This window comes from Adiantum capillus-veneris, chromosome 16 (assembly GCF_014529385.1).
Source record: "Adiantum capillus-veneris isolate H3 chromosome 16, ASM1452938v2, whole genome shotgun sequence".
Classification (NCBI taxonomy): Eukaryota; Viridiplantae; Streptophyta; class Polypodiopsida; order Polypodiales; family Pteridaceae; genus Adiantum; species Adiantum capillus-veneris.
The window spans coordinates 83,639,178-83,654,477 of NC_140946.1; the positions used below are offsets into that span (position 1 = coordinate 83,639,178).

General features: G+C 35.6%; 1 protein-coding gene across 1 annotated transcript; it reads left to right on the forward strand.

Moving 5' to 3' along the window:
* Nucleotides 1–1,980: 1,980 nt before the first annotated feature.
* Nucleotides 1,981–13,524, forward strand: LOC147439365 (protein kinase PINOID-like). Its single transcript, XM_086485201.1, has 5 exons — nucleotides 1,981–2,647; nucleotides 3,664–3,968; nucleotides 9,821–10,077; nucleotides 10,524–10,863; nucleotides 12,995–13,524. The coding sequence occupies exons 1-5, from the start codon at nucleotides 2,291–2,293 to the stop codon at nucleotides 13,236–13,238; spliced, it is 1,503 nt and encodes a 500-aa protein (XP_086341327.1). The 5' UTR covers nucleotides 1,981–2,290; the 3' UTR covers nucleotides 13,239–13,524.
* Nucleotides 13,525–15,300: the final 1,776 nt, after the last annotated feature.

Genomic DNA, 15,300 nt, shown 5'->3' on the forward strand with positions numbered 1-15,300 from the left:
ATGTGAGATCCTACATGGATATCATGTAGGAGGCGTATATATGGTTTTTTTTTTTAAGTTTATATTAAAACGAAGGGAACTCTGCCAAAATTTCTACGGGAGAACGGTTGATTTTGGTGTTGCTCGCTTTCTTGGATAGAGGACAGGCAGTCTGGCTGTGGCTGTGTCCATCTTTTCACTGGACACAGCCACAGGCCAGGCTGCCTGTCGTCTGCCCAAGAAAAAAAAATTTGGTTATGATCGTCGATATAGGCATGGATATAGGCGTCGAAATATGCGTCGAAAACTGGCTTTATCGATGCATATATCGACTGTTTCATAGGGACGTGCATTTCGACGCAGTTTTTGACGATCGACGTCGAAATCTGCGTTGAAGGCACCTGATTCTGTTATAGTGTTTGAATGAGTCTTTTGAGATGCAAAATGTTGGGCTTTTGCATCATTATTTGGGTAGATAGAGTTTAAGATGGTTGATGGTGGTATTGCTTTGTGTCAAACAAAGTACATTGAGACATTGTTGCATAGATTCACTCTTGATTATAGCAAGGCTATTACTACCCCCTATGCAGATAGGTTTGAAGCTAAGTATTCATGACTTCGGAGATCACTTTGATGTTGTTCTCTATTTTTAGGCTATTGGTTTCCTGATTTATGTATGTAATATGAGACTAGTTGTTTAGTAAACAATCTTACAAGTGATTAGATGTATGCATAACTAGGGTTTATGAATTGAAAGGCAGTTAGTCCAACCTTTTGCTTCTTGAGTGGAATAAGTTATTGAGCATAATAAAGCATCCAAGTCATCAGATTGTTGTTGTCTTTACTTCTATGTGGCAGGTATGTTGCTTTTGTAGCTTGGACCATGCTGTGCATTCTCTTTCCCTCTCCACTAGCTACAACAATGATTATCGACCATGTAGGGAGCAAGCAATCTCCACGTGCCTATAATATCTATGAAGCAAAAAGTGTGTGACCATGCCAAACGTCATGGTTATGAGTCTGTACAAATGAGGGGGGTTCGCTTGCATAGTTATCTCATGCTTTTGTTTTAGGAGTCGGGGATGCTGTCTCCCCAAAACAAAACATAAAAAATATGTATATATAAATTAAACGAAAGGGAAGGAGATGACGTCAGAGACTTCAACTGCACCCAAGATCCTGGGACAAACGCTCTTGTAACTAGTTTCCCCTGGAGTACTTGAGGCTTCGCTTCCCCAACAAGCTAGGATTATCTACTCTCTTAGAGCAGAGCCCTTGAGAGTTATCTCTTGTGGATAACTATGTTCGTATGACCACCACCTTATCAAAGTTTTGTATCGTCCTATTAGGATAGTCTCGTGATGACGAGAGAAGGCAACGTGGTGGGTGTGACCTGTACAGTAGTGGGATGACGCGGAGGTGCCGCACTGCACGCAAAGTGGGGAACAGCTGCAGAGGCCACCGAAGACGCAGTGGCTGCTTGGATCCGGGCCTCTGACAGCCAACCCCCCCCCCCCCTCTCTCTCTCTCTCTCTCTCTCCCCCTCTCTGTCTGTCTCTCTTTCTTAGCAGCTCTTGAGCTCAAACCCCGTCGGATACATCCTGAAGGTCTTGCCCACTCCCCCACTCTCTCTCTCTCTCTCTCTCTCTCTCTCTCTCACGCACACACACAGTCTCTCTCCCAGCAGTGGCGCAGGCGCCCACGATCCACGCCGGCATCGTGGCATGGGACGAAAAGCTATGGAGTCATTGGAGCTCCCAGTGGATTAAATCTTGGCTAGGCTACTGGTGACGTAGATTACTACACCCGAACGCGCAGCTCGTTGTCAGGAAGTTGCCGACAACCTCGTGGTTCTAAATCTTTCTCTCTCTAGGCGGCCTATACGCACACACTCCACACACACACACACATACAAATTAAGGGGTACGTACATTGGCATAACTGAGGTTGTAAGGATGTCTCACCAATCCAAATCTCTAGACTCTCTCTCTTTTCTTAGCTCTACCATCGGGTCGGGACTTGGGAGACACGAAATCACCTGGCGGATAAACCATCTCTCTCCCCCTCTCACACACACAAGCACGCAGCTATGGAGTATCAGGTCCTGAGTTCAAGACTCGCCGAATAGATATTTGAGGTCTCCCGGGATTGTTCCTACGATGTATGATTCCTCTCCGAACTCTCCCTCTCTCTCTCCATATATAATGCAACGTCCAAAGATAAATTTGCTAGTACAGATCATGCCCTAGCTCTCTTACCACACACTCTGCTCAAAGCTCCTAGCTCTTTGAAGCATTAATTATCCTTCGGCATGCTGGGCCTTATACTTAGAAGCTTTGAGGTGGACGCAAATCATGCTGGGCCGCCCAAAACTTCTCTAAGCGACATTGCTGATGCCAGTAGTGCTAGAAGTAGCACTAGTGGTTACTTTGGTGGTAGTGGTGGTGGTGGTGGTTGTGCTCTTTCGAGCAGTCGCAATAGTGACATTACATCTAGTGGGAGTACCACTCGCCGCAGTAGCTGCGACACCGCCGCCGCAACATCCTTCACTCACCTTGGTCCCTTAAAGATCAGCACCAGCAAGCATCAGAAAGATCAAGACCTTGCTTGGCATGCCATCAATCGCTTAAGACTTGAAGGAGAAGATATCAGCATATCAAGCTTGAAGGTAAATCAAAAATGTATTGATTCAATGTTGTGAAGGTTACAAGAGACATTTGCATGCATGTTAATTATGCTGTGGTGCGCCATAGCAACAATGTGCATTACTTGATTGTAAACCATACCAAAATCATGTGCAAGAAGAAATATTCCATTATTCTGCACGTTACAAGCAAACTCTTATCTAGATGTCTACATCCCAACCTTTACTACCTTTGCAATCCTTTACAACGTGCCATGTCTTTTGAATAACTTCCAATGCATTTCTAAATTTACTTTGTTTTCAAACTCGGGTTACTCTATAACAAGAAGTTTTAGACGGCTTCCCTTTTGGGAAGGAGGTCCTCTTTCCCCACTTTTTCCCATAAGCTTCTGACGTAGGGTCGGCACCGTGCACCTAGCTAGGTGCGGTTGGGGGTTGCCGGCCCCCCGAACATGGTCGGCAACCCTCTGTCCCCAACCGCACCCAACTAGGTGCACGGTGCTCGCTTGCAGAACCTCATGATGTCGTAATTCACAACGTGGAAATAATTGTGGGAAGCTATTAAAAGCTTTTTCTGTATGTAAAACTAATACATCATGTGCATTCAAAAGATGTGGTATTATTAAGATCTCTTAATTGTGAGTTTTTCATTATTATAATTATGCATGCTTTTTTATTTAGTCGCGGTGATTTTTTTTTTCATGAATTGAAGTTCCTTAAATGATACCCCTTTGTAAAAGTGATAGGTTTTGAAATGAAAAACGTCTTTAGTTTTGTTGAACTCATGTGATAGATGCACACATTATAGGTGGCCTCTCTGAGTTCCAAAATCACATGTCTTCTTTACAACAACTAGTTTTAGATGTTGTTTGATGTTGGATATCTTTCACTTAGTTTGTGAGTATAAAACTTAACACTACTTGTAAGTCTATCATAATTTCCTACTTTGATTTTGCATGTCGAATGGAGGAGCAATGTAAGTGGGATTTGATTATGTTCATACATATATAAGCTACAAGCTTCGACCTCAATTCTTACAGGTGTTATGCAAGTTGGGTCAAGGAGACAGTGGAAGTGTGTATCTCACTCGACTTACAGGCACAAGCTGTCTTTTTGCCTTAAAGGTGGTGGACAAGGAAAAACTCTTGAAGAAAAATAAGATACATAGGCTACACACAGAGAGGGAGATCTTGGAGCTTGTAAATCATCCTTTCTTGCCAACCTTGTATGCACATTTTGAAATGGGGAAGTACTCTTGCTTGCTCATGGAATATTGTCCCGGAGGTGACTTGCATGCATTGATTCATCACCAATCAAGAAATTGCCTTGGTCTGAAGATTGTGAGGTAGGTTTTTATATCCTTTTCCATCTTCTTTGTCTAAAGTGTTATTAATTACAAATTATAAGATTTACTTGTTTGTGGAATTCGTACTATAAATGATGCTAATTTTACTAGCAAATATTGGACACCCTAGCTATTTATGGCAACCATAAGACATGATTTCAAAAGCTTATGACTAAGTAAGTGTCAAGGAAGAAACAAATCTTGTGAAAAATGCCATATTACGGATACAATAGAGGAGGCATAACAAAGACACCTTATTCAAAAATTAATAATTTTGGGGAAGATTTTGTAAGTTAAGAAATTGTTGGAATTTAAAAATTGGGTTGCATTGCTCATGAAAAGGAAAATTAGGTAATACCAAGATTGTCTTTTCTTGTATTTTTTATTGATAGTATATTTGATATTTTTACGGCTTTTAAGGGATTAGAGACAAAGTCTCAATATAGCATACCTTTTTATAAATCACAAGAGGACACATAAGCAAGATTTCAAACATATTCCAAATTTTTGTCTCTATAGTAGGTGTGGATTCATCTATTTTTTGATGATTGCCTTTCAAAATAGTTTCTTGAGACTATTCCATTGCATGATGCTGCACTCTATAACGACTATAGTTTATAAGCTCTTACAAGTAAAGACCTGATATGGAGCTATTATAGTATCTTGTAGCATTCATTTCAAGTAGAATTTACACTAGTTACCTATGTGACAACATTCTTAAGTTGGGCCATACAAACTTGGAATTTGACATTAAGGGATGCTAGGATCTCCTTTTTCTAGATCCTACATCTTAACACTAGAATGGTAACCTAACAGGACATAAAAGAGTCCTTTCAGGGTTTTGGGAAAAAATTCCAAAACCATAGTAGATCCACTTATTTTGAAAAATCCTTTCATGAGTTTATAGTTCAATAACTACTACATATGAAAAAAATGATAAACTTGTAATTTTTCTCATCCCTTGGTCATTACAAGCCTCCAAAGTTGATGGACCAGTGCATTTTTCTCAAAACAGCAATTTCTTACGGTTGATTGCATATAAATAAGAGTGGAGATTTTTGTAGAACATGAGATAAAATGCCTCGTTAACTTCAATGGGTTGGTGACCAAAACAGATGGTTGCTTTTACTTCACTAATTTTTTTTTGGGCAAAAAAAATAGGTACAAAAAAGTTGCATTTTTGTCATTTTGCGGACCTATCACAAAGTTTCTATAGTCATGCTCAATACAGATACTATATACATGTTTTCTTAGTTCCCTTTGGGCCTCTGGATTCAAAAGGAGCCATGGAGCATTTCAAAAGGATAATGGATCTTTTACAATTGGAACCTTGGGGGCAATGATAAATTGCTAAATACAGCAAATATGAAAAAACTAGGTTTAGCATTATGACCTCTAGAAACCCATAGAAACTACTCAATATCTAGCCAAGTTTGTAGTCTATGATTAGATATGGTTACTACCTACAAAATACACACAATTGGCCTAAGAAACTAGCAATATTGAGAAAGTTATACTTGCTACTCTAAAATGTATCGTATTCTTCAGCAATCAAAAAACTCAACCATCATCATATACTATGCTATATAGCACATTAGGTCCCCCAAAACTCAAGGAAGATTAGCTTTATGTTATACATTACACTTACACAATCAAAATTGAATTTGGATATCAAGAAAGTCACCAAAAAAATCATAAAAGTGCTAATTTTGGCCAAAAAACAGGATTATGCAATTCTTGTAAATTGGTCATAACTTTCAATTTTAACACTTAGCTCTCCGTACAAGCATCAAAACATGTTGATAACTATGAAGGCCTAACCTCTAGCCATCTAAACCTCACAAACATGAAGTTTAGAGTGGTATAGTTGTCAAAAATTGAAAAAAAAAACCAAAAACAGGACCCGTTTTTTCACACTATTTAGGTTCAAAAATGTTGTGCAAGAGTAAGGTTAATGGTGAGATCGATACTCAAAAAAAAAAAAGCTAAGTTTTTTTCAACTCATAAGGCAACTTTGTGGATATATAGCACCTAAAAATTCATTTTCATACTCTTCAAATAATTCAAGCAAAATGGTCACTCAACAGGACAAAAAAGTATCCAAGGACATAAAAGTGTCCTGTTACCATTCTAGTGTTAATTAAGTCTCAAAACAATTTAGTCTATTGATAACTATCATTTTGACAAGACTTTGGATAATTATTTTCATACACTGTGTGTCATTTCTTCTAATAAATTTGCAACAATTGTGATTTTGAAAGTCTTTGAAACACTTTTAGAAGCACACAAGTATGTTATTAGAAAATACAAGCTACAATATTATTGTAAACCAATCTGTGCTAGAAAATATGTAAACATGCATAAGGTGATTAAAAAGCGATCAATTGCTATGATAGGCCAGCCATACATTTATTGATTTTTTTAATTAAAAAAAATGTAGCATATATAATAGACATTTCTAGTTTTTCATCTTGTGTTTATACTTGCAACGCTTTGATACCAATGTTCCAAAATCATAGACTTGACTTCTTTAATGATTATGGATCATAGTGAACCTAGTATTGTTTTTTTTTTTTTATGATCTACTCCAAAAAAATTCCATTACAATCTATAAAATATTTAAGGTCTTGATTGTTTTATCAATAGTACTTCTTAGTAAACTATAGTATGAAAGCTACATACCTTTCTATGTCGGACTTTGTTATTACACTATTTTTGGCTTTCTAAAAGAAACCTTAGTGTTGTGTTGGGTTAGGGAGACTTTCATTGTTTTCAGTGCCAAGATGGAGACTTATCTTTAATTTCACAACCTGACATGTCTTTACTTTTCTTGCATTCTATTGTTTCAGAATGCTAAAGTGAAGCTTCACTTTGCATAATTTTAGTAAATTTTACACACACACATATATGATTTTTATTAGAATATTAAAGTGAAGCTTTACCTTGCATAATTCTAATAAATTCTATACACACACACATGAAATAATTAGTTCTTTTTCTTTCACCTTTCATTTCACAACATGGTTTTACATTTCTTGTATTTTATAGTTTGATTCCAGTCAGTGTTAATGTTCGAGAAAGTCTCTTTTATTAAGCGGCTACTGGTCAAGTTTCCTCCTCACAAAGAAGAAAACCGTAAATACTAACAGAATTTTGAGCTTTGTAAAATTTTTGAACGACTTTCTCACATATTTCATCGGTTCTTCTTTCGTTTACCATGATTTGTAGCTAGTTAGTCTCGATTTTCAATCGGCTAAAGACTAAGCTGAGGCAAACCTTTCCCAAACACTGATACCAGTTTAATTCAACTTAACAATTTTATCACTTTTTTATTGTTTTTGAAAGCCGTCATGATCCTTTCACTTGTTTATGAGTAATTTTGGATCATCTTTGTAGAAAAGTGATTATGGCTAGACCAATTCCTACAAAATTCATAATAAATATATGTGAAAAATTAGTACAAAAGCGTTTAGCGAGTCCAAAGCAAGTAAACATGACATGTGTATCATTGTAGTAGGGGATAAGAGTACACTTAAAATGGATTTGAGGTCAAAAAATATGATAGATATGTACTTTATTCCAATGGGTTTAGGTTTTGTGACATGAGTAAAGTATGAAATCAATGGAGATACATGCAAAATATTGTTGTGTTGAGCTATATGAAGTTATATCAGAAGTGATTCAAGGTTTATATTCATGGTGGGAAACTCAATTAATAGGAAACAATAGATAAAATTTGTGTCACACTTTGAAAAGTATTTTCAAGATTAAACAAAATAGTTAGTAGTAAATTTTGAGGCCAAGTGAAATAGCATGAGAGGCTTTTCACACATTAAACCGTAGCTAGTAGCTTCAATGTAGCATTTTTAAAGGATTGTGAAAATCCCAAACTGCAAAAAATTATCAAAATTGTTTTGTATAGCAACAAAAAGCAAGGGTTTCATTATCTATCAAATAAAAAAAGAGTGTAATTAATTAAAATTATATTTCAAAAAGAAGGTTAACAAAATTTTCTCCAATTATCTTGATCTTTTTAACTTTATACTATTATGTATAATTTCCAAAAGGCTTGTATGCTTCTCTCTGTAAAATATTATTCAAGTTGTAATCTCTTGTTTTTGGCTATTTGATAACTTTGCCTCTTGGTATGGAAATAATGTTTCTTGTATGTTGGTTTTCTAATGTAATTTAATTTCATTTTCAAATACTTGTTCGTAATAATAATATAATTTGACACTAATTATTGCAACAAAATATCATAATGTGCACTCGAGAATATTGGCTACCTCTTAGCTCAAAAAGAGGTACATCAATAAAACATCTTATCTTTCCTTTTTATATCCTTTTATAGGATAAACATTAGTTTCACGCATGCTCAAAAAGGTCTTAAAGAAAACATTTTAATTTGTGAAAGAGTTCTTTCACTTAAGGGACCTCAAAAAAGTTCATTTTGTTAAATTGCTTTATATTTTTTATGCTTATTGGGTTTACTTTTTCTTATTTGTCAATGGATCTATGTTTTATTTTTTTTCTATTACTTTTTTCATTATGTGGGATAAAACAAAACTACCAAAATAATATTATGGCTCTAAAAAAGGTTTCTATTGGTGATTGAAGAATTTTTATTAAGAACTAGTACCAAAGTAAAATTCTTGAAATGTGAAAGAATTGAAAGCACTGTATAATTTTTTTCAAAGCGTAAAAATTAAAGCATGATAAGATTTGATGTGTAAGAGTTTTATATCGACCGCTTAATAAAAGAGACTTTCTTGAATATTGACTAGAATTAAGTTATAGAATATAAGAAAAATCAAGCCATGTGAGGCTGTGAAATTAAAAAAACTCATTAATATATATGTGTGTGTGTGTGTGTGTGTGTATATCCATAGAATTTACTAGAATTATGCAAGTGAAGTTTCACTTTAACATTCTAAAACAATAGAATACAAAAACAGTCAAGACATGTGAGGATATGAAATGAAATTGAAATAAACATTTAAAGTACGTCTCCATCGTGCACTGAAAACAATGAAAGTCTCCCTAACCCAACACAACACTAAGGTTTCTTTTAGAAAGAAAAAATATTACTAAACTCCCTACACTATGTAGGGAAAGTGGTATTTGTTTAGAAATGCCAACGAGCCCCATCACCTTCACCTTGTTAGTTTGTACATAACTCAAGTTCACTATCATAATATTATATGAGAAAAGTTTGACTTTTAATTGTTAAGGTATTCTTGTACTATAGTGTATGTCATAGTCAAGTTGCATTGCATCATTGTCCTTGTCAAGTACCAAAACTACCTCCTAATGTATATGGGAATATCATGGTTGTGTGTGACTATTTCTATCTCCATATGTGTGTGTGTGTGTGTGTGTGTGTGTGTGTGTGTGAGAGAGAGAGAGAGAGAGAGAGAGAGAGAGAGAGAGAGATGTACTTCTATCTCCATATGTGTGTGTGTGTGTGTGTGTGTGTGTGTGAGAGAGAGAGAGAGAGAGAGAGATGTGCTTACATACATGGTTGATTTGGTTTGTGTTCCATATGTACAATAGATGCCAAGCCTAGAGGAGCAATGGACACACACAAGCATGTCTAGTTCTAGCAAGATGTGACTCGCTAAAACTTTAGAACCTAAAAATTCTAATTCACAATGTTTTGTCGAAGGTGCTCTATCTTAGTGGTTGAATTGTGACAAAGATTTCCAAATGACTCTATGTTGCAAAACGTAGTATAGAATTTCTAGGATGAAGATTTTATGTATGAAATGTGCAGTATTTTCTTTCGAGTTTTAGAAGCTTGAAGAGTTAAGAATTTTCCAACTCTGATGATTTGAGTCATTATTTTTTTGTAGATATTATGCAGCCCAACTTGTGGTGGCATTAGAATACTTGCATTTACAAGGTATCATTTATAGGGATTTGAAACCTGAGAATGTGCTACTAAGAGAAAATGGAAACATAATGCTATCAGATTTTGACTTGTGTATGCATCGACATGAATCCATGCCTGCAAGGGTTATAAAATTGCCTATTGCTTCCATCTCCTCACCAAGCAAGAGGCGTCTCATTCAACGACAGTTAAGATCAAAATCTTCGTCAACAAATATAGGTACCCACCTTGAGGTTTCACAATTCTTGCATTAAACACTAAAGAAGGCTAACATTTTTGTATAAATTTGGTGAACTTGTTTTTGAAAATTATCCATTAAATACATATAAGATGACATGGCACATGTTGAATTTGTAGTAAACATATCCTTGCAAAAATCTTGTTGCAAATGCTGTTTGAGATTAATATTGTTATCATATAACATGCTTGGGGTACTACATGCTACCATTATATTTCTCTCATTATTTCAAATGAGCTGATGGTGCTTTAGACATCATGCAATCGTGACATTAATAAATTAAACCAATTAATTATCCACAATGCTTAGCCATTATCTGATAAACTTAGAAAAATAAAATAACTTTAAATAACTCTAAACCTGTTTATATTTCATTGATTGGCCAATGCTAATGTATTTTCTTCACACTTTTTTAAAATTTGTCCAGGAAAACCAATTTGGATTCATTCGATTTGGTCATATCTAAAGTCTTCATGGGTAAAAGGACAACATAGCCCTAGGAAATCAAGGCAAGGCATTACCAAGAAGAGGAGACCTAGCATGATGTATACAGAGGTTATGGTTGAGCCATTGCACCTGCGTACTTTGTCGATGGTGGGTACACATGAATACTTAGCACCTGAAGTATTGGGAGGCTTAGGGCATGGTAGTGCGGTGGATTGGTGGATGCTAGGAGTTCTAATTTATGAGCTACTTTATGGCACTACCCCATTTAAAGGACAAAGTAACAAGCACACATTACACAACATCAGAATGAGAAAGCTCAGGTTGGAGGCTATATATTTCTCTTTTAGAATATATTTTTTCCTTTATAAGTTGAGAAAACAAATTAATGGCATATACCACAAAGGGATAAAACACAAAATCCTTAATTTGTGTATACCAAGAATTAAGATAAGTGCTATAATTAAGTCTAATCCACAAGAACTTACACTGGAGAACATGTTCATCCACAAAGCAAAAGGCATGAAAAGGTTAATGCTCTAGATTTGAAATCATTTGATAACCTACCCATGATATTGAAACTTATAAGATGTACCATTTGAATGTATTGTACATAAAAGTAATTATGGACCTAAGGTTGAGAGTCCAGTGTTCGGGAAATTAAGTGTGACTCAGCTTAGCCTTGAGCCGGTTGAGAAATCAAAACAGTCGGTTGAAGGGAGGGGAAGAAGGAGAAAGCCTGCTTGAATTTTTTTTTTAATAAAATTAAATTGTTAAAAAAATCGATAATTTCCTCTTTGTATCTACCCTAAAGGGAATTTTGTATGTTTGCAAAATTGATTTTTTCTCGAACACTGGTTGAGACAATACGTATATAGAACACTGGTCTCATCTTTTCTAGTTGTGAAAGTACCTAAAATGTAGAAAAAATGAAAGTCTTTTCATGCTTTTTTCCTTATGAAAGTACCTAAACAGTAGTGAATAGTGTCATATTTTTTTACTTATGGAAGTACCTAAAAAGTAGACAAAATGAAAGCCTTTTGTGTGCATGATTCCTGTCTTTGGCTTGCTCAACAGATGCTACTCTTGACCCTATCACAAACGTAAGTTCAATTCTTTCACGCAAGATATCATCCAACTATAATATAGTATGGTATCATTCATGCATCTTTTTTTTCTTTTTTGCCAAACTCACAATGGTGAGTGGGTAAATGTATTAATTTCAAGAGCTATACAAAGTAGCCTTAAGCTCATGCCGAGCCTGAAGGTCTCGATCACTCCAAATATTACAAGGGCAAGCCCAAAACTAGCCAACATCCATAATTACTTACTCCTGGTGGTAGATGAATTGGTCAGATACCACTTCGTCCGAGTTTCTTCTTTTTCCAAGGACAAGAATCTTTTCCATGATTTCTTGAATAATCTCCATAAAGCTAGCTATTGATAATTCATTTTCAAACATTCGATGGTTTGTGGCCTTCCATACATGCTAAAAGTAACAAAACCTGACAATTTGCACATAAATTAACAACACTTGACTTTTCATCACCATCTCTCCAAAAAACAAATCTTTCTTGTAGAATTCGATTTCCCATGTTCTTTGAACCCATTTTCATACCTTCCTTGCAAGGCCACTAATCATCAGGCACTCTTTAAACAAGTGAGGCATATCCTCACTTGCTTGTTTGCACCCCAAACACCTAACCATTACCTCTTGCCAAAATCTTCATGCCTATCGGCAAAGCCCCCCACAAAACTTTCCACATGAATACCTTCATCGATAACGACCATAGTGGATTCTATATATTTTTTGCTACCATTGCCCGTCTTGCTTGCGTCGGCCATTGCAAACCCCATTGTTTGTTCAGGGGGAAAATTCAATCAGCTTGGGATGTCAAAGTCTGGTAAACGCTCTTGGTTTGCGGCTTACAAATTTGTCTATGCTTAGGCCATTGCCAAGCTCTCCACTCAAGGTTTGACTCGCAAATAGGGATCACATAATTTTTCAGGAGTCCTTAAATAATTCTGCTCACCAATAGTCTTTCAATGCCACTCAGATTGAACTGGGTAGCCAACTAGTTTGCTTCTTTCCAGCTCTTACTATTGTCGTCCCAAAACTGGGCCAACCATTGGAGACCTTTATTATTCATCTTTCTGCCAATTTCTCTCCAAAAGTTGTACCATTCATGCATCTTAAAAATGCCAATTGTGTATTAATTTTTTTAATTTAGTTGTAATGGAGAGCCATAAGGGGTTCTTGTTGTGATTGCTCTCCATTATAAAATTTAAAAAAAAATCAAAATACATATATGTTGGCAAATTATGTTATCCCCATAAGGTTAACAAAAGCAAATATTATATGATACAAAAAAATAGAAAAACAAAAAAATAAGTTAAAGATTTCATTTTTTGTATTTTTCTATTAACATGTGGTCAATTGTTTGGTTTTGCCAGGTTTCCTCTAAATACAGAGGTTTTGCAAGTAGACAATGCATGCAAATCACTTGTACAAGGATTGCTAACTAAAGATCCCTCAAAACGTCTTGGATCATCTAGAGGGGCTTGTGAAATCAAGCAACATACATTTTTCAAAGGCCTCAATTGGGCACTTATCGGAGAAATGAGGCCTCCTTTACTTGGTTCATCTTTAAACATTCAACATAAGAATTTTACTACTCAAGATTTTGAGTATTTCTAGCAATACACCCACGTTTTCTCCTATCGTAACATACTAACATATCAACTCTATATCTCAATATATAGAAAAGGGCAGTAACATTTAGTAATGCTTACCATTCAAGGAGAAATTCTAACGCATGGGCTAGTTTGTAATCAAAGCCACATGATTGAGTTCGTAAGATCATGATTCATCTAATACATTCACAAAAGAGTTTCTCCTCATGTTTTCTTTTGAGCCACTAGTAACATGTATCTATTTGTATTGATAGTGTGACATGTTATCAATATAATGCTCTATTCTACCATTGTATTTTGTGTTCATGCCTTGCCTCTCTCTCTCTCTCTCTCTCTCTCTCTCTCTCTCTCTCTCACACACACACACACACACACACACACATACACACACAAAACAAAACAAACCAACACAAAATATACAAAGAAAACACATTTTCTGTTAGTATAATTCAAATAGGTATACTATTATTTGATGTATTCTCAAATGCCAATTTTCCTTTAAAAATAATGAATGTATTCTTTTCCAAGCTAAGTAGTCATCGATAATGGTATAATTACATTGTACCGTGGTGTGGCCAGTGTAGTATAATGTTGCATCGATTAAACAAATTCTCAATCTTGTGAACTTGGAAGTTAATCTAAAGCGCTAAAACTATTTACACACCACAACATTAATGGTCTTGAGAGATGCATACTGATATCGTTGAGAGCTCAACCACTTTTCCTTCTATACTTTTTCACTTGGAGTACTTCTGAACTTTGAAGGCCTCAAAATGAGCTAAAAGTGACTATCTATCATAATGAGGTTTGACTGCAATCAAAACCGGTGACACTTACTTCTAAGATTTGTGAGCATTAGATAATTATAGGAAAAATCACTTACTACTTCCCTATCAACTCCTTAGGCTTTCTATAATATTTAAAAATGGGATTTTACATGTCCATAATTACATGATTTAGAATGAATGGACTCTACTAGTTACAACTACATAGTAGCATGCAAGTAAACTAGAGCAAAAATGGTGGCCATTTTTGGAATTTTATTTGTCTCATTTTTCCCGTTTCATTTGTCTTCAATTGGGAATTGATTGTGTGTGTGTGTGTGTGTGTGTGTGTGTGTGTGCGTTCGTTCGTTCAAGGAGGCCTAAAGGTATAGGTAGCCATAGCTTACACAATTAGAGAGGGAAAGAAAGAAAAGTACATGGCTTCCCATAAAGTGGACTCAAATTACAAAAAGAAAATAATGCATTGGCATATGATATGTACAACATAGGATTTTTTAGCCATACTGAAAAGGCTTGCATATATGATGACGGTACATATAATATCTAGGATAGTATACCACACATGCACTTATCTACCTCATAGGATTCTACAAGTAGGAGATGCTACACAATAATAAATTAGATCGGGCATAGGACATGTCCACCTAACAATCCTCTGCTTGAGGTTCTCCTAAAGTAAGTTGGATCAAAACTCAATGTCATAGAGGCTAGTAGTCACACAAACTAGGTAGTCACATAGACTTTAGTCTCAACTGATATGGTGTCACATAGACTAAAGAATCCTCCCCTTTAATAAAAAAGAAAAAATACCATTCATCTATATATAGTACATCAATAAAGGCACAATACTAATCAAAGGGGTAAAAACATGGAGATAATTCTCCTCCTCTTGATCTTTGTCTTCGTCTTCTTCCTCTACAAGGTTAACTTTTCCTTTTCTTTTGTCTTTGATGTTATCACTGTTATTGTGGTATATTGTCGGTGGATGACTTTTGATTCCGCATTTGCTACAGAGTTTATTTTTGTAAAAATGCCCTAATTTTTCGCACTCACAGAACCTTTTGTTATTCGTCATAGTTGATGAAGATATAGCTCTCGATGATGATTCAATGAAAGGACCTCCATTGGTTGAGGTCTGCTTTGCTTGCTTTTTCTCCTCTTCAATTAATTCATTAATCATATGTTGCAAAGTGGGTGTAGGATCCTTCTATTCTATCACTGTGATAATATTGTCAAAAAAACTGAGAACAATACTTAAGAGCATAGCAACGTTGTATTTTT